The sequence below is a fragment of the Herpailurus yagouaroundi genome, unplaced genomic scaffold (genome assembly GCF_014898765.1).
Source record: "Herpailurus yagouaroundi ecotype Mexico unplaced genomic scaffold, PumYag 190, whole genome shotgun sequence".
NCBI lineage: Eukaryota > Metazoa > Chordata > Mammalia > Carnivora > Felidae > Herpailurus > Herpailurus yagouaroundi.
The window spans coordinates 1844594-1869429 of NW_024412421.1; the positions used below are offsets into that span (position 1 = coordinate 1844594).

A 24836-nucleotide genomic window follows, 5' to 3' on the forward strand; every position below is an offset into this window, starting at 1 on the left:
GTAGCCACGTATAGTATATTTAAATCTTTTAACTGTAAAAGTTAGCAGTATTCATTCTAAAGTTAGTAAGACAGTTTTCCAATTTGTCTAATTATGGAAGTCTGAAGAAGTGGGACATAATCATTAAATGAGAGGATGTGGATGGGGCAGTAACAGGAGATAGGGTAGCTTGTGAGAATAAAGTTGTAAAAGTAGTCATCAAAAATTTCCTGAAACACATTTTTGTCAGCTTCTCTCCTTTTCCTTCCTTCCTACCAAACCTTACTGCCATCTACTACTAACTAGGTGTGGTCTCTGTCATTGATCTGCTTCCAGTATAGTATAACACATTAATCAAATAGTGTAAGTAAAATGTATTGTGAAAAGGAAGAGCTATGATTAAAGTATTTTCAATGTGTTATAAGAATGTAGAAGATGGAACAATTAACTCTGTGGGAATTCAAGAAGGCCTCTTTCTGATCATGTGATTCACCTAGTTCAATTTAATAAATATTTATTGAGTACCTCTTAGTACTATTATCAGGGATATAGAGTTGAGAATGTATTGGAGTAACTTATCCCTTCTGTAGTAGTATATAGTATACTTCTATTTTTATCATTGGAGGAGTAAAATAATTTAAAGATGAAGAAATCATCATCTGAAGTTAATGATGTAACTTAAATTTCAAAGTTTCTTGAAAATATATTATATCTCATATAGATTTATATAGGATAAATGTATAGATTATTGTACTCTGAGAACTCTTGCTACCTTAGGAGCTCAAAAATTAATGTTTTAGTAATTTACTGATAAACCACAGATTTTTATCAGTAATTCACTGATAAAACACAATGGTTTGCATATACTTATGCATATCTGAGTACAAAGAATATATAAATCTTATGGAAACTATGGAACTATTTGACCCTCTAAAAATGCAGGGTCTTCAGATTCTGCTTAGTGCTTAATTTGTGTAACATGTTAACTCAGGGATTTTGGGTTTTGTGTGTTTTTTTTTTTTTTACTATTTTATTTTATTTATTTTTTTGCACTACACCAGTGTATAAAAGTATTTATTTATTTACTTATTTATTCAATATATGACATTTAGTGTCAAATTGGTTTCCATACAACACCCAGTGCTCATCCCAAAAGGTGCCCTCCTCAATACCCATCACCTCCCCTCCCCTCCCTCCCATCCACTATCAACCCTGAGTTTGTTCTGTTTTTAAGAGTCTCTTATGCTTTGGTTCTCTCCCACTCTAACCTCTTTTTTTTTTTTTTTTGCTTCCCCTACCCATGGGTTTCTGTTAAGTTTCTCAAGATCCACATGAGAGTGAAAACATATGGTATCTGTCTTTCTCTGTGTGGCTTATTTCACTTAGCATCACACTCTCCAGTTCCATCCACGTGGCTACAAAGGGCCATATTTCATTCTTTCTCATTGCCATGTAGTATTCCATTGTGTATATAAACCACAATTTCTTTATCCATTCATCAGTGGATGGACATTTAGGCTCTTTCCATCATTTGGCTATTGTTGAGAGTGCCGCTATAAACATTGGGGTACAAGTGCCCCTATGCATCGGTACTCCTGTATCCCTTGGGTAAATTCCCAGCAGTGCTATTGCTGGGTCATAGGGTAGGTCTATTTTTAATTTTCTGAGGAACCTCCACACTGTTTTCCAGAGTGGCTGCCCAAATTTGCATTCCCACCAACAGTGCAAGAGGGTTCCCGTTTCTCCACATCCTCTCCAGCATCTTTAGTCTCCTGATTTGTTCATTTTGGCCACTCTGACTGGCGTGAGGTGATATCTGAGTGTGGTTTTGATTTGTATTTCCCTAATAAAGAGCGACGTTGAGCATCTTTTCATGTGTCTGTTGGCCATCCGGATGTCTTCTTTAGAGAAGTATCTATTCATGTTTTCTGCCCATTTCTTCACTGGGTTATTTGCTTTTCGGGTGTGGAGTTTGGTGAGCTCTTTATAGATTTTGGATACTACCCCTTTGTCTGATATGTCATTTGCAAATATCTTTTCCCATTCCGTTGGTTGCCTTTTAGTTTTGTTGGTGGTTTCCTTTGCTGTGCAGAAGCTTTTTATCTTCATAAGGTCCCAGTAATTCATTTTTGCTTTTAATTCCCTTGCCTTTGGGGATGTGTCGAGTAAGAGATTGCTGTGGCTGAGGTCAGAGATGTCTTTTCCTGCTTTCTCCTCTAGGGTTTTGATGGTTTCCTGTCTCACCTTCAGGTCCTTTATCCATTTTGAGTTTATTTTTGTGAATGGTGTGAGAAAGTGGTCTAGTTTCAACCTTCTGCATGTTGCTGTCCAGTTCTCCCAGCACCATTTGTTAAAGAGACTGTCTTTTTTCCATTGGATAGTCTTTCCTGCTTTGTCAAAGATGAGTTGGCCATACGTTTGTGGGTCTAGTTCTGGGGTTTCTATTCTATTCCATTGGTCTATGTGTCTGTTTTTGTGCCACTACCATGCTGTCTTGATGATGACAGCTTTGTAGTAGAGGCTAAAGTCTGGGATTGTGATGCCTCCTGCTTTGGTCTTCTTCTTCAAAATTACTTTGGCTATTCGGGGCCTTTTGTGGTTCCATATGAATTTTAGGATTGCTTGTACTAGTTTTGAGAAGAATGCTGGTGAAATTTTGATTGGGATTGCATTGAATGTGTAGATAGCTTTGGGTAGTATTGACATTTTGAGAATATTCTTCCAATCCATGAGCAGGGAATGTCTTTCCATTTCTTTATATCTTCTTCAATTACCTTCATAAGCTTTCTACAGTTTTCAGCATACAGATCTTTTACATCTTTGGTTAGGTTTATTCCTAGGTGTTTTATGCTTCTTGATGCAATTGTGAATGGGATCAGTTTCTTTATTTGTCTTTCTGTGGATTCATTGTTAGTGTATAAGAATACAACTGATTTCTGTACATTGATTTTGTATTCTGCAACTTTGGTAAATTCATGTATCAGTTCTAGCAGACTTTTGGTGGAGTCTATCGAATTTTCCATGTATAGTATCATGTCATCTGCAAAAAGCAAAAGCTTGACTTCATCTTGGCCAATTTTGATGCCTTTGAAATCCTTTTGTTGTCTGATTGCTGATGCTAGAACTTCCAAAACTATCTTAAACAACAGTGGTGAGAGTGGGCATCCCTGTCGTGTTCCTGATCTCAGGGAAAAAGCTCTCATTTTTCCCCATTGAGGATGATGTTAGCTGTGGGCTTTTCATAAATGGCTTTTATGATGTTTAAGTATGTTCCTTCTATCCCGACTTTCTCAAGGGTTTTTATTAAGAAAGGGTGCTGAATTTTGTCAAAGGCCTTTTCTGCATCGATGGACAGGATCATACGGTTCTTATCTTTTCTTTTATTAATGTGATGTGTCACGTTGATTGATTTGCTAATGTTGAACCAGCCCTGCATCCCAGGAATGAGTCCCACTTGACCATGGTGAATAATTCTTTTTATATGCCGTTGAATTCGATTTGCTAGTATCTTATTGAGAATTTTTGCATCCATATTCATCAGGGATATTGGCCTGTAGTTCTGTTTTTTTACTGGGTCTCTGTCTGGTTTAGGAATCAAAGTAATACTGGCTTCATAGAATGAGTCTGGAAGTTTTCCTTCCCTTTCTATTTTTTGGAATAGCTTGAGAAGGATAGGTATTATCTCTGCTTTAAACGTCTGGTAGAACTCCCCTGGGAAGCCATCTGGTCCTGGACTCTTATTTGTTGGGTGATTTTTGATAACCGATTCAATTTCTTCGCTGGTTATGGGTCTGTTCAAGCTTTCTATTTCCTCCTGATTGAGTTTTTGAAGCTTGTGGGTGTTTAGGAATTTGTCCATTTCTTCCAGGTTGTTCAATTTGTTGGCATATAATTTTTCATAGTATCCCCTGATAATTGCTTGTATCTCTGAGGGATTGGTTGTAATAATTCCATTTTCATTCATGATTTTATCTATTTGGGTCATATCCCTTTCCTTTTTGAGAAGCCTGGCAGAGGTTTGTCAATTTTGTTTATTTTTTCAAAAAATCAACTCTTGGTTTTGTTGATCTGCTCTACAGTTTTTTTAGATCCTATATTGTTTATTTCTGTTCTGATCTTTATTATTTCTCTTCTTCTGCTGAGTTTAGGCTGTTTTTGCTGTTCTGCTTCTATTTCCTTTAGGTGTGCTGTTAGATTTTGTATTTGGGATTTTTCTTGTTTCTTGAGATAGGCCTGGATTGCAATGTATTTTCCTCTCAGGACTGCTTCGCTGCATCCCAAAGCGTTTGGATTGTTGAATTTTCATTTTCATTTGTTTCCATGTATTTTTCAATTTCTTCTCTAATTGCCTGGTTGACCCATTCATTCTTTAGTAGAGTATTCTTTAACCTCTATGCTTTTGGAGGTTTTCCAGACTTTTTCCTGTGGTTGATTTCAAGCTTCATAGCATTGTGGTCTGAAAAGTATGCATGGTATGATTTCAAATCTTGTATACTTATGAAGGTCTGTTTTGTGACCCAGTATATGATCTATCTTGGAGAATGTTCCATGTGCACTCAAGAAGTAAGTATATTCTGTTGCTTTGGGATGCAGAGTTCTAAATATATCTGTCAAGTCCATCTGATCCAATGTGTCATTCAGGGCCCTTGTTTATTGACCGTGTGTCTAGATGATCTATCCATTTCTGTAAGTGGAGTGTTAAAGTCCCCTGCAATTACCACATTCTTATCAATAAGGTTGCTTATGTGTATGAGTAATTGTTGTATATATTTGGGGGCTCCCGTCTTTGGCGCATAGACATTTATAATTGTTAGCTCTTCCTGATGGATAGACCCTGTAATTATTATATAATGCCCTTCTTCATCTCTTGTTACAGCCTTTAATTTAAAGTCTAGTTTGTTTGATATGTCTACTCCAGCTTTCTTTTGACTTCCAGTAGCATGATAAATAGTTCTCCATCCCCTCACTCTCAATCTAGAGGTGTCCTCAGGTCTAAAATGAGTCTCTTGTAGACACAAATAGATGGGTCTTGTTTTTTTATCCATTCTGATACCCTATGTCTTTTGGTTGGCGCATTTAATCCATTTACATTCAGTGTTATTATAGAAAGATATGGGTTTAGAGTCATTGTGATGTCTGTATGTTTTATGCTTGTAGCAATGTCTCTGGTACTTTGTCTCCCAGGATCCCCCTTAGGATCTCTTGTAGGGCTGATTTATTGGTGACGAATTCCTTCAGTTTTTGTTTGTTTGGGAAGACCTTTATCTCTCCTTCTATTCTAAATGACAGACTTGCTGGATAAAGGATTCTCGGCTGCATATTTTTCTGTTCAACACATTGAAGATCTCCTGCCAATCCTTTCTGGCCTGCCAAGTTTCAAAAGAGAGATCAGTCACGAGTCTTATAGGTCTCCCTTTATATGTTAGGGAACGTTTATCCCTTTCTGCTTTCAGAATTTTCTCTTTATCCTTGTATTTTGCCAGTTTCAGTATGATATGTCATGCAGAAGATCGATTCAAGTTCTGTCTGAAGGGAGTTCTCTGTGCCTCTTGGATTTCAATGCCTTTTTCCTTCCCCAGATCCGGGAAGTTCTCAGCTATTATTTCTTCAAGTACACCTTCAGCACCTTTCCTTCTCTCTTCCTCCTCTGGGTTACCAATTATGTGTATATTATTTCTTTTTAGTGTATCACTTAGTTCTCTAATTTTCCCCTCATACTCCTGGATTTTTTTTTTTGTCTCTCTTTTTCTCAGCTTCCTCTTTTTCCATAATTTTATCTTCTAGTTCACCTATTCTCTCCTCTGCCTCTTCAATCCGAGCCGTGGTTGTTTCCATTTTATTTTGCATCTCGTTTAAAGTGTGTTACATCTCCTCCTGACTGTTCCTTCGTCCCTTGATCTCTGTAGCAATAGATTCTCTGCTGTCCTCTATACTGTTTTCAAGCCCAGCGATTCATTTATGACTATTACTCTAAATTCACTTTCTGTTATATTATTTAAATCCTTTTTGATCAGTTCATTAGCTGTTGTTATTTCCTAGAGATTCTGTTGAGGCGAATTCTTCCATTTGGTCATTTTGGATAGTCCCTGGAGTGGTGCGGACCTGCAGGGCACTTCCCCTGTGCTGTGGTGTATAACTGGGGTTGGTGGGCAGCCTGTAGTCAGAAGACCTGATGTCTGCCCCCAGCCCACCACTGGGGCCACAGTCAGACTGGTGTGTGCCTTTTCTTCCCCTTTCCTAGGGGCGGGATTTACTGTGGGGTGGCGTGGCCCGTCTGGGCTACTTGCACACTGCCAGGCTTGTGGCGCTGGGGATCTGGCGTATTAGCTGGGGTGGGTAGGCAAGGTGCATGGGGGCAGGAGGGGCAGGCTTAGCTCACTTCTTCTTAGGTGATCCACTTCAGGAGGGGCCCTGTGGCAGCGGGAGGGAGTCAGACCCGCTGCCAGAGGGGTGGCTCTGCAGAAGCACAGTGTTGGGTGTTTGCCCAGAGCAAGCAAGTTCCCTGAGAGGAACTGGTTCCCTTTGGGATTTTGGCTGGGGGATGGGCGAGGGAGATGGCGCTAGCAGCGCCTTTGTTCCCGGCCAAACTGAGCTCTGTCGTCCTGGGGCTCAGCAACTCTCCCTCCATTTGTCCTCCAGCCTTTCCGCTTTCCGAGCAGAGCTGTTAACTTATGACCTCCCAGATGCTAAGTCACTCTTGGTGTCAGAACACACTCTGTCCAGCCCCTCCGCTTTTGCAAGCCAGACTCGGGGCCTCTGCTTGGCCCGTGGGCTGCCCCTCTGCCCCAGCTCCCTCCTGCCAGTCCGTGTAGGGCGCACTGCCTCTACGCCCTTCCTACCCTCTTCCGTGGGCCTCTCATCTGCGTTTGTCTCCAGAGACTCCATTCTGCTAGTCTTCTGGTGGTTTTCTGGGTTATTTAGGCAGGTGTAGGTGGAATCTAAGTGATCAGCAGGACGCGTGGTGATCCCAGAGTCCTCCTATGCCACCATCTTCTGCCAGTCCCCCCAAATATTACTATTTTAAAAGTTTATTTATTTTTGAGAGAAAGAAAGAGAGAGAAGAGACAATCCCTAGCAGGCTCTGTGCTGCGAGCACAGAGCCCAATGCAGGGCTCAAACTCACCAACCTTGGATGTCAGAAACTCAGGGATTTTCGTTTTTTACTCCTTCTTTGTACATACTTTCTTATTAGTTTATTAGCCTCTACTTCACAGGCTTCAAAAACTACTCCTTAGGCTTTCAGATACTTGTTACTAACTGAAAAATCACAACTCTTAACATGTCCTCTATCTATAAAATTAGTTGCTTGTGGTAAATTAGCTAAGGCAGGAGCAGATTCTAAAGTTGGAATCATTATAACAGGTGCATTTCAGCTTGCTCTATTTCCAAAGTGGACAATCAATCAATAATAAAATGCAGAAAGAAGATACTGATTGATTCTTTCCTTGGGCTACGATTCTACTCACAAATTTGTGTATTTTTCTGCTAGAATCCAAGACCCAAAGAAAAATGAAAGTATGCTGTTTACTTTATGTTTTAACTTTGTGTCAATATTCAGTACCGAATGCTACGTAAAATACTTAAAAAAATCATTATATGTTCCCTGAGGCAGTGATATTTTTAGAGACATGAATGCAATTGCACAAAAAGCTGACTTGTTTAAGCTATTTGCAAATATTGTTTGTTCATGTTAGGTTTGAAATCTTGCATAAAATTGTAACTGTGAGAAAATATAAGTAGGCCATATGCTACATTATCAGACACTAGAGTTTTTATATAGCTTTTGTAAATTAAGTTATATTATTTCAAGAAGAAATGGTCTGTTTGAATCCCATAACTTGAGATGGTCTCTGCTTATAATTTGGGATGAATGGACCTTTCTATTCAGTATTCTGTAACCAAAAAAAAAAAAAAAAAAAAAAAATTGGACCAATTTGATCCTTTTAAAATTCTGGGCCTCACTATTTACTTTAAAAGCCCTTTAGAAAACAAATTCCCAGTGAATCAAAATTTCCCTAAATGTGAGAATTTATTATAAAAAGCTTAGAAGAACGTTGAGGCAACTATGTAACCTAGAGATTGTCAAAATCATTTTTAATTTATTATTTTTAAGTTCTTATTTAAATTTCTGTTAACATGTGTAATGTTAATTTCAGGTGTACAGTATAGTTCAATACAATAGTTTAGTACAATAATATTCAACATTTCTATAGAACACCTGGTGCTCATCACAAGTGTACTCCTTAATCCCCATTATCTGTTTAACCCATCCTCCCACCCTTCTCCCTCTGGTAACCACCAGTTTGTTCTCCATAGTTAAGAGCCTGTTTCTTGGTTTGCCTTTCTCTCTCTCTCTCTCTTTCTCTCTCTCTCTTTTCTCCTTTGCTCATTTTGTCAAAAACCTTTCTAAACAGAAAGGAAAACTAGAACCAAGTGAGGAAAGATAGATATATTTAACTATTGAAAGTTTTTTATATTGTAGTATTGGTATACTAACGAAAACTGAGGGGAAAATATTTGAAATGAAATAGCAAAATATTAAATAGCTTTTAGAAATTGATGACAAAAACACAAATAAAGCAATAGCAAATGGCAATAGGATGTATGCAATTCCTAGAAGAGCAAATCCAAATGGCCAATCTGTAAAGATTTTTCAAACTCACTAATTGTATGAGAAATGAAAAACAAAAGTGAGATAACTACTTTGTTATTATCAGATTGGAAAAACTTTTAAAAGTAAGGAGCGCTTATATCTAGTAGACATGTGAATTGTTTTAGCCTTTAAAAAAATGCAATTTGCCATTATTTTGTAAAAAGTACACTTATTGCTTAATTTAGTACTTCTAGGAATTTAGAGTTGAGTAAACTTCTTTTATAAAGGGCAAGATGGTAAAAATTTTAGGCCTTCTCAGACCATTTGTTTTTTGTCACAACTACTCAAATCTACATGACTTCACTGAATGCGGAGTTGGAAAGACATGTGTTGTAACTTGCTATTATATGGTATTTCCAAGGTACAGATCTATAGGTATCAGTCAATTCAAGAGCATATATAATAGTAAAATGTAAAACTAGGAAGTGATGAATTTTGAATACTTATTACCTTTGTTTTTAATAATTATTCATCTACAAGCTTTTATAATTTATTTTCATTTATGTGTTTCATAACCAGCTCCCAAAATTCCTGAAAATTTAACAGTTAACTCTTTTCAGCCAGTATTAATTGGTTCTAGCATACTACTGGCTCTATCTGTGTACACATAAGGATGTTTTGCAGGATTGTTTATGATGGCAAAAATAGAAAAGTATATACTTCTTGATAGGGGAATAACTGAGTAAATTATACTGTGTCAATACCCTGGTATATATAGCAGTCAAAGAAACAATCATTGCCTTTTTTGATTTCCATGTGTGTTGTCAAATGGGAGGAGGAGGAAGCAAGGAAGGGTCTATTTCATGACCCCATTTTTATAAAACAAGCGACAAAAGACTTCCTTTATTGATTCATATATATATTTTTAGATAAATATGGAAAAAGTATGTTTACATGGGAATGAGGACAGAAGAGGGCAAGAGGTGTGGTAAGGGAGCAAAGGGTTAGTGTCCATGATAAAAAGAGCATGTATGTTACGAGTCCATGTGTAAATTTTGTGTATGTTTATATATATTGCTTAAAGAAATGCCTGAAAGGAATGTACCAAAATGTTAATGATGCTTGTTTTAGGGTGAGGAATGTTAGATATTTTTTTAATCTGAAAAGAAATTATTTTAATTGAGGGAGAAAATCAGAATTCTGTAGGCTTTCTAAAGATTTAGGTTTATAATAAAATTCTCTCTTGTGAAAGATCATACTTGGATCAGTGTTCAATAAAATTTACCCTGTTAGTTATATATCTTTTTATGTGTATCACTTAAAACAAACAAACCCCTTGGTATGTAGTATCTTATTTCATAAGACCTTGCATCAGCTTTAGAGCTGTGATAGTATATCTGCAAGTTTGTATATATGTTTATGACTTCATGTTTAGTTGTTTTCTTCATTTTCAGATGGCAGTGCATTGTTTGAAGTTGCTTTTATTTTCAAAGATTGCAAGGTAGAAGTTTCCTCTTCCCTCAGCCCCACAGGGACGCTGAATTTTCCTATCCTTTGTTTTTTAAGGAACCCACACTCTAACTCATATTACTCTTCTTCAAAACTTTATCTTACCTTTCCTACTAATCTGTGGGTCCTGGTGGCCTACTGGATATATGGTCCAGAGTTTTATGCATACAATGCATATATTAATTGAGAACAAATAATGGTATTTATCTTCATCTATCACCATACATGGATAAATGATAAAGTTAGTTAAGGGTTCACCAAAGCCTTGATTAATAACATTTTTGTATGTACAGTATTAAAGGGCTTTCAATCATATAATGAAAGATTGTATGCCCAAATAATAGAGTATTGAAATTGTTTTGGTTTGCTTATCCGCTTTCCACCTTGACTTGCCTTTTGAGTCCTCATTTTTATTCTTTTAGTGTTTGGTACTTGAATTACCAGTTCTGTCTTGTGATTGCTTAAGAGCCTCCCCCATAACACTTAGAAACCTTGTTGGTGTTTTATAGTGCCCAATTCAGAAAGTTTGTAGCTTTGTTAAGGTTATGCGCGTTCTTGGTATTGTTTTTGTCTCATGGAAATTTCTTAGGAAATTCCTTGTTTAATCTCTTAAATAAAATAACCCTTCCTCTTATGTGATAAAACTGGAATATTACTCTGCCTCTTGTATTATTGTTCTTTGTCAGTGAATATCTTTGGTAGTAATGTGCTCTGAAATGAGACTAGATTGTATGTTTCTAATACCAAGAGAATTGACAGCTAAAAAATCAGATTGACATGTTTAAACTCATTTTACAAATTGGAGAAATGATAATTTTTATTTTACTTTGTGATGTTTAAATATAGGCATAATACAAATGGGAAAAACATGAAAAGGAAAAATTTACATTGAAACGCTTCATTTCGTTTTGAACTCTAAACATTTAATAGTGTTTTCTGTTATTTTGCACCTTTCTCATTGTCTTTGGGAATTCATGCTCTATTGATTGCTTTCTCCACATTTTTATTTGCATTGAATCTTTTCAGGCTAATTCTTGTTTAAAATGTTACCATTGATTACTTTTCCTTTGACTTGAGATTTATGGTACTGTTTCCTATAAATTGTGTGGAGCATCCGTGTTTAATTTTATGCATTTACTTCAGAAGCAATACAATGGTGATTATTAAAATGTTAACATTTATTTAGGTAAGCTGTTCTTAAGTCACCATGGGCTTTCTTGAAGATATAAGAACGTATAAGAAAATATTGATTCTTTGTGATTTTACTTTTATATTTTTCTGCTATACTTTAAACATCTTCTCTTTTAGCTCTTACTGCATTGGTATTTATTTTCCTGAAAAGTCTGGTTTTCCTTTTGTTTATTTTTGTTGTTTTTAAGAAGCTCCCTTCAGTGATTTTATTGAGAAACATTAGATGATAGAATCATTTTAGTCTTTTTTAAGATTTGAGGGGCACCTTAAATGTAATAGCACTTTTAAGTATTTTTTACCCTAAAATCCAAGATACAATGTCATTAAAACAATCTTTCAAAATAAACTCACAAGTATTATGGTAGATACAAAGGTGGATTTCAATTTTGCATATTCTATTTAAATTTTTATTCACATGCACATGTATTGTTTATCTATGTAATGAAAGTATATGTAACTTCTGGTGATGTTATTTTTCTTATATAAAGCAAAATATTAGCTCTTCTAATAATAGAGCTCTAAAAAAAAAAATGGAAATATCATTCATCCGCAATCCTTCCACCCAGCAAATGTGTCTTCTTTAATCTTTTTATGTATGTACCCCAATTTACAACTTGTGATGATTTGTACCTGATTTTATTTTATTAATTGTTGTATGAACTTCACTGGAGTGTGTAAACTCCTAGAGCTTAGCACCTAATGTGTAAGCAGTAGCTATATTATTTTTTTCCCAGCTGCCAGGCTGCCTGTATACTTAACACCTATCCAGAGCTATTGAATGCAGGGAGGCAGAGGGCATGGCCAAGCCCTGACCTCTTGTGCAGGAGTCCTGAAGCTTTCTTGTCTGTGTTTATAGGCCTTCCCATTCTTACCTATGGGGCAATTCTGGTTGGTGTCATTGTGAAGATTCTTTTTTAGAAAATCTCTTCACTCAGAGGAAGTCATTTTATATTGCTGATTTTATGCACAAATCATCGTTCTTTCCAACATAAGTTAATGAGATTATTGCCTTAATATATAGATCCTTTCATTACTTCCTTGTTTATTATCTTCCTAAACATAAAGGGATTCCAAATACCTTGGCTTTATACTAGCATACTGGACATTGCAATTTTAATTTTCTTTAAAAAAAAGATTCTTAATGCATGCCAACACATCCCCCACCCCCAGGTAAATTTTAGGGCTACTCTTGTGCTGTGTGGTTGGATTATATGATGTTCGTTACCTGAATCCATTTGTGGATTCGTTGTGACCTTGAGATGTTTATAATTTGAGTGCTTTTAACAAAGAATGAGAGATAGTACTTAGTCTGATGGCTGAAGGTTCAGAGGTCTTCCTTTCAGTGAGCAGTTGAGAATGTGCACCAGTCAAGTGAACAATTTGCTGTATCTATTTTGTGGCAAATTATCATAATTATTGGGTATTCTGCAGCTTCTGAGCAGTATGCTCTGTTAATACCTTGGAGTAGTTTTCATGGATGAGAAGTAGAAATGGTTTCTGCTTTAGTACAGATAATATGGCATGAGTTTTATCTAACGAGGAGTAAGTAGAGTCTTAAGAATTTTAGTATGAAAACTCTCTGAATATTCATGGAGTGGATGACTTTGGAGCATGTCAGTATTATCTTTTTTCTTGAGATTTTTGGGGTATGATCAATTTGGCAGAAAATTGCTTGATCATGAGCATGAAGAATAAGGTTTGGATTTTAGGGCATTTAAGTAGATATTTCTCAAAGGGAACTGAAATTATTGACCTAGGGACTATCACATAAGTATTAGTGGTATTCGGGTTGTTGGGAACAGTATATATATGAATTAGCTAGAGTAACTGCCAGGTGTTGGGGGGTTGGCGGTGTTCCCATAACATTTGGAACCCTTCTGTGCTTGTTTCAAGGGCAATTTCTTCTCTCTCCCCCTACCAAACATTTGACCGGTAATATAATGTGTTAGTTCACATATAAAAATGAAAATTAGATTGCTAAGTAGTGCTTTTTCATTTATTTAGAAGTTTTGTTTATCTTGGTGAAAATGACTGAATTTGGTGGGTTTTCATTTTTCTTTTAGGCTCCGTTTATGAACCTCTGAAAAGCATTAATCTTCCGAGACCTGATAATGAAACTCTGTGGGATAAATTGGATCATTATTACAGAATTGGTAAGGAATACTTGAGGAAAACATGTCCTTAGGTAGTTATGATTAATATTTACTCTACCTTATATTGCATATGTTACGTGCATGATGATGATCTCTCATTTGGATGTGGGGATAGTTTCATTGCTTAGGCAGCTATATATTCCACTTGGATCTTGACCCTGGGACTATAAAAGATTTTCAGCACATCATATCTGTCCCTTGAGTAATTTTAAAACTGTCACCAGTGTCCTCTGTGTCTTTTTGCTCTCTTAAACATTACTAGATTTGAGAACTGGAGGCTGTTTCTTCATTACTACCTACATAAAGATTCTGTAAAAGTATTCCTTGCTTACTCATTTACCCGTACATGGTTTCTAAGTAGTCCTAAACCTTTTGTATCTATTACTAATTCTTTGGGATACAAAAGATAATCTCAGGTTACTATTACTAATATTAAGTACCTGTTATATTTGTTGTTGTTTTGTTTTGCCAAGAACAGCCTGGCAAATTTTGCTTTTTAATGTGAGTAAGCAATTTTGATATGTATGCATGGGACTCCTCTTGGTTCATCAGACTGTAAGTTAGAAAAGCCTGTTAATTTTTGCCAGTTTGCTTCTTGTGCCATTTATGTGGCCTTGTATGGCAAATAATATAAAATTTAGTTTATTTATTTCCCTAAGATAAGGATTTTTTTGTTGTTGCTGTTTGTGTTAACCTCATATAAAACCTTAATTCATCTTATTTTAGTCAAAATTCTAGAATATGTTCTTATGTGGCCCTTTTATTATCATTGTAACCATAGCTAGATGAAGAAATGTAAATACCTTTTTAAAGAAATGTCAGTTGTTTACTTGAGACTTTAAGGACCAATTCTTTCCTCTGGGAAAAATGATAATTACCCTGACATTCTAAAAGAAATGGTAATGATAATGTCAGGTTTGTCTGAAAAAAAGAAGAAAGTTAATTCTTTAATCTCTGTGAAGGAGAAGAATGCTTTAGACCTTTGAAAAACTGTCCTAAAAGTAGTTGACATATGTCAATCTAGATTAGAGTAATTTAATGCATTTTGGTGAAAATCATTTATATTTAGGAATAAAATCACTTTTAGGAAATATAGTTTTAGTGTGTGTACTTTTATATTTTAGGATTCTTATAAAAGGTAATAAAACATTAATTTCAGACTTTTTTTAACGTAAAATGTTCTCAAAATAATTATTTACTTGTTTTCATGTCATATGAGAATGGGATTTGGTTTTAAAATGATAAACATATCTCTAGCCTGTATAGTATAATATGTAAAATGAATATATTCCGCAGAAGTCTAGGCACAAATTAGTCATCATGGAAAATAGGATTCTGGTTTATTTAGCAGTGGAACTGGCTTTGGATTTAGCCATTAATGCCACTCTATGTTGTACATTTGTTTTGTTTCCCTATTGAACTTCTGTTGAAAACAATAATAAAAAGATACTGATCTTTTTTTTTCTGTATCTGATGTTACAACACTTACTGACATTGAGTATGATATGCTAAAAGCTTTTTAATTGCTAATTAGCTGAGTCCTATTCTCAAAAGTAGAAATATCCTTCCTGCAGAGTGGATTCCCACTTGTGCTGGAGTGACTTACATGAAGTAATTTCTGCCTTCTAAAAAGTTGTATACTATTGGTAGGTTTAGGAACAACAGAATTATCAGCAGTAGGATGAGGAAACGAAAGAAGATTGAGATCTTCAGCCCAAGGGAAATGGATGGCTGTACAGTTCATTCTTTTTCTTGTCTTCCATTCCAGTGAAGTCAACGTTGCTGCTATATCAAAGTCCAACCACAGGTCTCTTTCCCACTAAAACTTGTGGTGATGATCAGAAGGCAAAAATCCATGACAGTCTTTACTGTGCTGCTGGGGCCTGGGCTTTGGCTCTTGCATACAGGTAAGCTGGTGTGTGCTCTTCTAGTAACTGTCAGTCTGGATAATAGGGTTTTGTTGGCCCACGTTGAACTGAGCATCTATCTTTTGGCTCTGCTGATGACTCATTGTGTGTGATCTGTGACTGCTCAAGGCCTCTAAACAAATTTTAAGTTTTCCTAAGGATTTACACCAGACTAGTTCTAACAGTTTAAAGACCTTGTAACCAAAATTTTTTTCAACTGTAGGTTTTTAAATCATCATTACTTTTTGGCAGAATTATCTGCTCATTCTCTTTGAGTTATTTGCTTTCAATCAGGATTAATTGTTGATTGAATTTTGCAGATGATAAAACTGGGGCCCAGGTAGTTAGCAGATTTTTCCAAAAATACACAACTTGTTAATGATAGAGCCAGGGCCAGGACACCCCCCACTGCACCCCACCCCACTCTAGTTTAGTATTTTTTCCCAATGCAATTCATGGAGATATTTATCACTTGTTAAATCTGGTTGTGAATCAAATAATTATTTTATAAAGTTAAAAAATCCCTTTACAATACAAAATATCTTCTTATTTTGTAATATACGGAAAACATTCAGTGTGTGTGTCCTGACTCACCATCAGAGATAAACATTTTAACCATTGTTAAGATTCGGTTTATGAATATTAATTTTCTGAAGGCGAAACATATGCATGTACTTCTGATTTGAAAATTGTATCTTTCATGTGAACATGAGTCCTCTGTTGAAAATTATTGATGTGTTGCACCTAGAAAATCAAATACTGAGATAATATGAAGTAATGGCCTTTAGCACACTTGTTTGCTAATGTCACTACCAGCATTTCCTAACATTCTATGTGAGCACAGTACAGTTTCCTTGAATGTCAAGCTAATACTGGTCCTATGAGTACAGAGAATGCCAGCAATACCTTAACTAAGTGGTCAGGCTAGTAAGGACAGGAGTTGCTTCACTGTGACACAGTGCTAAGTGCACATTGCCCATGTTGACTTCTTACCAAAATGATTAAATAGATCTACGTATGAATAAACAATCAGACAAAGCCAAATTGTGGCTACTTATAAGTCAACTTGCCTGGACTCTTAAAAAATGTAGCTATCAGAGAAGATTAGAAAGTAGTTATGAATATAACTTAGAGTAAGAAAGACTAAAGAAATGATTCAGGAAGATGGTAGAGCAGAAGGATCCTGAGGTAACTTTGTCCCACAAACACCCAAGATAACAGCCACATTAGTGTAACTAACTCTGAAAATGACCAAAAGACTGACAGAACAGACTTTACACAGTTAACTGTAGAGAGGAGGCCACATCAAAAAGAGTAGGAAGGGCAGAGACATGGTTGGGAGCCAGATCCCCTGGGAGACTAACCACAAAGGGGATGCACACCACCAGCACAGAGGAGTGAGAGGATCAGGCTCCACATGGCACTCCAGGCACAGGGGACCCACACTGGGAAGATGGCTATCTATAACATTAAACTTTGAAAGCTAGTGGGGCTTGAATTCTGGAGTTTTTACAATCAGCAAGGCTTAATTCTTCCTTTAAAAATTAGCAGGTTTAGCTCTGGCAGAGCTGGAGGGTGATAGGAAACCGAACACCTGCCTTTAAAGAGCCAGCATAAGAAGTAATGTGGTCACACAGTTTGAAAAGCATGTGGGGTATTCATAAAAAAGATTTATTTACTAATGTAATGTAATGTAAATTACATTATTTACTAATGTAATGTAATGTAAATTTATTTACATTAGTAAATAAATCTTGTAAGAACAAGTGCTGGAGGGACAAGGATCTTGAGGATCTTTAGGAGACTTCTTCTGAGAACAAAAGAGGTGTCAGGTGCCATTTCTTTCCCCCTGTGTAGCCTAGAAAGCAGGACACTTGCAGAACCAGCACAAACACTTTCTACTTATCCTGCTAGTACTAAGCACCCTGCCCTGCGTTCTCCTGGGATCAGCCCCATTTGGTAGGCATGTCTCCAAAGCACCTCCTGCCCCAACACGCCCTGCAAGCAACCCTGGCTGGGACTGGCACCATTTTACAGTGACTCCTGCCCTGAGCAGTGGGGAAGATAACCATCCACACTAGCAAGTCCACAGCCCCAGCAGCTGAAATTTATAGCTAGCAGCACAGAGACAGTGCCTTGCCAATCAGTGTGACTGCGGTCCTGGCAGATAGACGAGGTGCAGGCATCTGTGCTGACTGATGGTCCTGCCCACAAATGAAAGCCTCTCAGGGAACAAAGCAGGGAGAGTGTCCTGCAGGTCAGTGTGGCTGCATTTCCAGATGACAGACTGGGGACAGCCATCTGGCTTGACTGCTAGCCCCAACCACTAATGAAAACTGCCCCTAAGGTCAGTGCAACCAGCCCCAGCAGATGGGCTGAGGGCAGACATCTGGTCTGATTGGTGACACTACTCAAATAGAAGCCTGATGCATCCACAGATTGGCTTCTTAACAGGTAGCAAAACCCTACCTGCTGAAACCACAACAGGCAAAGTGAGCCATTGCAGCCTAAAGAACTGAAGGCAAATGTGGCTTAACAACAGTGGGGCACATGCAACCCACATAGGAGATACCCCTGAAGTACCTGGTTCTGGTAAAGAGAGAGCATTGTGCTATAGGGCATTACAGGACCTCTTCTTCATAAGGCCATGACTTTCGAGATCAGGAGATGCAGCTGACTTTTCTAGTACATGAAAACCAATAGATTGTTAGACAAAATGAGACAGAGAAATATATCCCAAATGAAAGAAGAAGACAAAACCACAACAAAAGATCTAACTGAAATAGAAGGAAGCAATATGTCTAATTAAGAATTCAAAGTAATGGTCATAAAGATACTCACTGGATTTGAGAAAAGAGTGGAGGATATCAGTGAGACCTTCAAGAAGATAAAATATAAAAAAGAACCTGTCAGAGATATAAAAGTCCGTAATTGAAATAAGAAATACACTAGAGGGAATCAATAGAAGATCAGAAGAGGCAGAAGAGTGGATCAGCGACCTGGAAGACTGGGTAAAGGAAAGCAACTGGGCTGAATAATAAGAGAAAAAAAATATAATAAAAAATGAGAATAGGTTAAGGGAATTCAGTAACACCATCACATGTAATAACGTTCACATTATAGGGATCCCAGGAGGAAGGTCACAGAGAATGTATTTGAAGAAATAAAATCAAAGAAAGAAATAAAACCAAAAACTTTCCAAATCTGGGGAAGTAAACATATCCAGATTCAGGGATCACAGAGATCCCGCAGTGAAATTAAGGAGGTTCACACCAAGAAACATAATATTAAAATGGCAAAAAGTAGTAACAAAACATCTCAAAGGCAGCAAGAGAAAAAACAGTTACAAATAAGGGAAACCTCATAATGCTATCTGCTGATTTTTCAGTGAAAACTTGAATGTACAGAGATGGAGAAACATTTATAATACAAATGGAAGCTAAAAGAAAGATAGGGTAGCGATACTTTTATTAGACAAAATAGACTTTAAAACAAAGACTATAATAAGAGATAAAGGACACTACATAATGATAAAAGGAACAGTCCAACAGGATGGTATAACGGTTGTTACTATTTATGCACCCACCATGCTACCACCTAAATACATAAAGCAACTATTAACGGACATAAATGAAGAAACTGACAGGAATACAATAATCGTGGGTGACTTTAACACTCTGCTTATATCAATGGATAGATCATTTGGCCAGAAAATCAACAAGGAAACAGTGGCCTTGAATGACACATTGGGTCAATTGGGCCTAACAGATACATTCAGAACATTCCATTCAAAAGCAGTGGAATACGTATTCTTTTCAAGTGCACATGGAATGTCTCCAAAAGATATCACATGTTAGGTCACCAAAGAAGTCTCAATAAATTCAAAAAGACTGAAATAATGTTATGCATCTTTTCTGACCAAAACGATATGAAAATAGAAAGTAATCACAAGAAAAAATCTGGAAAGGGCACAAATACATGGAAACTAAATAACATTCTAACAAATAAGAAATGTGTCAACGGACAAACAGAATAAAAAATACATGCAGACAAATGAAAATGAAAACAGAATGGTCCAAAATTTGGGGGATAAAGCAAAACCTGTTCGAAAAGGAGTGATTACAGTCTATCTTAAGCAATGCAGGTCTGTCTTAAGAAAAATTTCAGCTAAACAACCTAATATTACAACGAATGGAGCTTGAAAAAGAAGAGTGAACAAAGCTAGTAGAAGAAAGGAAATAATAAAGATTAGAGTAGAAATAAATGAAACAGGGACTAAAAACAAAGCAGAATAATTAATGAAACCAGGAAGTGGTTCTTTGAAAAGATGAACAAAAAAGGTAGACCTTTTGCCAGACTCAAAAAAAAAAAAAAAAAAAAAGGACTCAAAATCAGCAATGAAGAAATAACAACCAATATCACAGAAATACAAAGGATTATAAGAAAATATTATGAAAGACTATTTCCCAACACATTGGGCTACCTAGAAGAAATGTATAAATTTCTTAGATGCATATAACCTAACAAAACTGAAGCAGGAAGAAATAGAAAATTTACATGTTAATGTAAATAGCAAGATTTCATTCGTTTTCTGGCTGAGTAATGTGTGTGTGTGTATGTGTGTGTGTGTACATATATTACATCTTCTTTAACCATTCATCAATGATTGGACACTTGGATTCTTTCTATACCTAGGCTACTATTGTAAACAATGCTACAAAAAACGTTGGGTGCATATATCTTGTTGAGTAAGTTTTTTCATTTTCTTTGGGTAAATACCAAGTAGAAGAATTACTGGATGATATGGTAATTCTATTTTTACATTTTTGAGGAACCTCCACAATGTTTTTCACAGTAGCTGCACCAATTTGCATTTCCTCCACTGACACACAAAGTGTCCACATCCTCTCCAACATTTGTTATTTCTTGTGATTTTGATTTTATCCATTCTGAGAGATGTAAATGATATCTCATTGTGTTTTAATTTGCACTCTCTGATGATTGGTGACGCTGACCTTTTCATGCGTCTGTTGGCCGTGTGTAGGTCTTCTCTAGAAAAATATCCATTCCAGTCCTCTGCCCATTTTTTAATTGAACTATTTGGTTTTTGTATGTTGAATTGTGTTAAGTTCTTTATATATGTTGGATATTAACTCCCTCTCAAAGGTATCACTTGCAAATATATTGTCCCACTCAGTAGGTTGCCTTTATGCCTCATTGCTGGTTTCCTTTGCTGTGCAAAAGCTTTTCATTTTGGCATTCCCAATGGTTTAATCTTGCGTTTGGTTCCCTTGCCTGAGGAAACATATTTAGAAAAATGTTCTTATGGCCATTGTTGAAAACTTTCTCGCCCATGGTTTTTTTATAAGAGTTTTATGGTTTCAAGATGGAATAGGAGAAGATGGCGGTGTATGAGGACGCTGGGCTCACCGCGTCTTGCTGATCACTTAGATTCCACCCACATCTGCCTAAATAACCCAGAAAACTGGCAGAAGACTAGCAGAATGGACTCTCTGGAGCAAAGCATAGACAAGAGGCCCACGGAAGAGTGTAGGAAAGGCGGAGAGGCAGTGCATGCTACACAGACTGGTGGGAAGGAGCCAGGGCGGTGGAGGGGCAGCACGCCTGGCAAGGCAGAGCCCCAGTCTGACTTGCAAAAGGGGAGGGGCCGGAATGTGTGAGTTCTGACAGCAAGCAGGACTTAACATCTGGAATGTTAAGTCAGCAGCTCGGCTCAGAGAGCAGGAGGGCAAGAGGACACCAGGAGGGAGAGTATTTGAGCCCTGGAAGACAGAGCTCACCTCAGTGGGGAAGAAAGGGTCTGGCCAATGCCATCTCCCTCTCCCATCCCCCAGCTGAAATCCCAAAGGGAACCAGTCCCTGTCACCGAACTTGTTTGCACCATGCAAACACCCAATGCTGTGCTTCTGTGGATCCATCCCTCTGACTGTTCTGCCTGCCTCCTGGTGCTGCAGGGCCCCGCCCACAGGGGACCACCCGGGGCAAAACAAGCTAAGCCTGCCCCTCCCGCCCCTGTACACCTTGCAGATCCACCCCGGCTAATATGCCAGATCCCATCAAAGCAGCACCAAAGCCTGGGAGTGTGCAAGTAGCCCAGACAGGGGCCACACCACTCCAGTGTGACCTGCCCCTGGGAGAGGGAAAGAAAAGGTACACACCAGTCTGACTGTGGCCCTAGCTGTGGGCTGGGGACAGACATCAGGTCCGATTGCAGCCCTGCCAAACAACACAAGTTATTCCAGACAGCACAGTGGACATGCCCCACAGTTCCGCGCCCCTCCAGGGACTATCCAAAATGATGAAACGGAAGAATTCTCCTCAAAAGAAACTCCAGGAAGTAGCGACAACTAACGAACTGATCAAAAACGATTTAAGCAATATAACAGACCACGAATATAGAATAATAATCATAAAATTAATCACTGAGCTTGAAAAAGTATAGAGGAGAGCAGAGAATCTATTGCTACATAGATCAGGGGACTAAGAAACTGTCAGGAGGAGCTAAAAAAATGCTATAAACAAGGTGCAAAATAAAATGGAGGAGACCTCAGCTTGGATTGAAGAGGTAGAGGAGAGAATAGGTGAACTAGAAGATAAAATTATGGAAAGAGGAAGCTGAGAAAAAGAGATAAAAAAATCCAGGAGTATGAGGGGGGAATTAGAGAACTAAGTGATGCAATCAAGCACAACAATATCCATATAATTCGGATTCCAGAAGAGGAAGAGAGAGAAAAAGGTGCTGAAGGGGTACTTCAAAAAATCATAGTTGAGAAATTCCATGATCTGGGGAAGGAAACAGGCATTAAAATCCAAGAGGCACAGAGAACTCTCTTCAGACGTAACTTGAATTGATCTTCTGTGTGACATATCATAACAAAACTGGCAAACTACCAGGATAAAGAGAAAATTCTGAAAGCAGCTAGGGATAAGCACCCTCTAACATATAAAGGGAGACTGATAAGACTAGTGACGGATCTATCTAATGAAACTTGGCAGGTCAGAAAGGAATGGCAGGAAATCTTCAATGTGATGAACAGAAAAAATATGCAGCCAAGAATCATTTATCCAGAAAGTCTGCCATTCAGAATAGAAGGAGAGTTAAAGGTCTTCTCAAAAAAAAAAAAAAAAATGAAGGAATTCATCACCACTAAACAAGCCCTACAAGAGATATTAAGGGGGATTCTGTGAGTGAAATGTTGCAAGGACCACAAAGGACCAGAGACATGACTACAAGCATGAAACCTACAGACATCACAATGACTCTAAACCCATATCACTCTATAACACTGTATGTAAATGGACTAAATGTTCCAACCAAAAGACATACGGTATCAGAATGGCCAAAAAAACAAGACCCATCTATTTGCTGTCTACAAAAAGAGACTCCTTTTAGACTTGAGGACACCTTCAGATTGAAAGTGAGGGGATGGCGAACTATCTATCATGCTACTGGAAGTCAAAAGAAAGCTGGAGTAGACATACTTATATCAGACAAACTGACGTTAAATTAAACGCTGTAACAAGAGATGAAGAAGGGCATTATATAATAATTACAGGGTCTATCCATCAGGAAGAGCTAACAACTATAAGTGTCTATGTGCCAAATACGGGAGCCCCCAAATATATAAAACAATTACTCAAGGGGCGCCTGGGTGGCGCAGTCGGTTAAGCGTCCAACTTCAGCCAGGTCACGATCTCGCAGTCTGTGAGTTGGAGCCCCGCGTCGGGCTCTGGGCTGATGGCTCAGAACCTGGAGCCTGTTTCCGATTCTGTGTCTCCCTCTCTCTCTGCCCCTCGCCTGTTCATGCTCTGTCTCTCTCTGTCCCAAAAATAAATAAACGTTAAAAAAAATAAAAAAATAATAAAACAGTTACTCACAAACATAAGCAACCTTATTGATAAGAATGTGGGAATTGCAGGGGACTTTAACACTCCACTTACAGAAATGGATAGATCATCTAGATACATGGTCAATAAAGAAACGAGGGCCCTGAATGATACATTGGATAAGAGGACTTCACAGATATATTTAGAACTCTGTATCCCAAAGCAACAGAATATACTTTCTTCTCGAGTGCACATGGAACATTCTCGAAGATAGATCACATACTGGGTCACAAAACAGCCCTTGATAAGTATACAAGAATTGAAATCATACCTTGCATACTTTCAGACCACAATGCTGTGAAGCTTGAAATCAATCACAGGAAAAAGTCTGGAAAACCTCCAAAAGCATGGAGGTTAAAGAACACCCTACTAAATAATGAATAGGTCAACCAGGCAATTAGAAAAGAAATTTAAAAATGTATGGAAACAAATGAAAATGAAAATACAACAATCCAAACGCTTTGGGATGCAGCGAAGGCAGTCCTGAAAGGAAAATAATTGCAGTCCAGGACTATCTCAAGAAACAAGAAAAATCCCAAATACAAACTCTAACAGCACACCTAAAGGAAATAGAAGCAGAACAGTAAGGACACCCCAAACCCAGCAGAAGAAGAGAAATAATAAAGATCAGAACAGAAATAAACAACACAGAATCTAAAAAAAACTGTAGAGCAGATCAATGAAACAAAGAGTTGGTTTTTTGAAAAAATAAACAAAATTGACAAACCTCTAGCCAGGCTTCTCAAAAAGAAAAGGTAGATGACTCAAATAGATAAAATCATGAATGAAAATGGAATTATTACAACCAATCCCTCAGAAATACAAGCAATTATCAGGGGATACTATGAAAAATTATATGCCAACAAACTGGACAACCTGGAAGAAATGGACAAATTCCTAAACACCCACAAGCTTCCAAAACTCAATCAGGAGGAAATAGAAAGCTTGAACAGACCCATAACCAGCGAAGAACTTGAATCAGTCATCAAAAGTCTCCCGACAAATAAGAGTCCAGGACCAGACGACTTCACAAGGGAATTCTACCAGACATTTAAAGCAGAGATAATACCTATTCTTCTCAAGCTGTTCCAAAAAATCAAAAGGGAAGGAAAACTTCCAGACTCATTCTATGAAGCCAGTATTATTTTGATTCCTAAACCAGACAGAGACCCAGTAAAAAAACAGAACTACAGGCCAATATCCCTGATGAATATGGATGCAAAAATTCTCAGTAAGATACTAGCAAATCGAATTCAACAGCATATAAAAAGAATTATTCACCATGATCAAGTGGGATTCATTCCTGGGATGCAGGGCTGGTTTAACATTCGCAAATCAACGTGATACATCAAATTAATAAAAGAAAAGAACCATATGATCCTCTCTATAGATGCAGAAAAAGCATTTTACAAAATCCAGCATCCTTTCTTAATAAAAACCCTTGAGAAAGTCGGGATAGAAGGAACATACTTAAACATCATAAAAGCCATTTATGAAAAGCCCACAGCTAATATCATCCTCAATGGGGAAAAACTGAGAGTTTTTCCCCTGAGGTCAGTAACAGGACAGGGATGTCCACTCTCATCGCTGTTGTTT

General features: G+C 37.4%; 1 protein-coding gene across 6 annotated transcripts in view; it reads left to right on the plus strand.

Moving 5' to 3' along the window:
- Positions 1–24836, plus strand: part of PHKB (phosphorylase kinase regulatory subunit beta) — a 267004-nt gene that overhangs the window by 32139 nt on the left and 210029 nt on the right. For all 6 annotated transcript variants that reach the window (XM_040497929.1, XM_040497930.1, XM_040497932.1 and 3 more), the window contains 2 exons: positions 13336–13425; positions 15194–15332. In XM_040497929.1, the coding sequence (XP_040353863.1) occupies positions 13336–13425; positions 15194–15332 (229 nt within the window). The remainder of the gene's footprint in view (positions 1–13335; positions 13426–15193; positions 15333–24836) is intronic.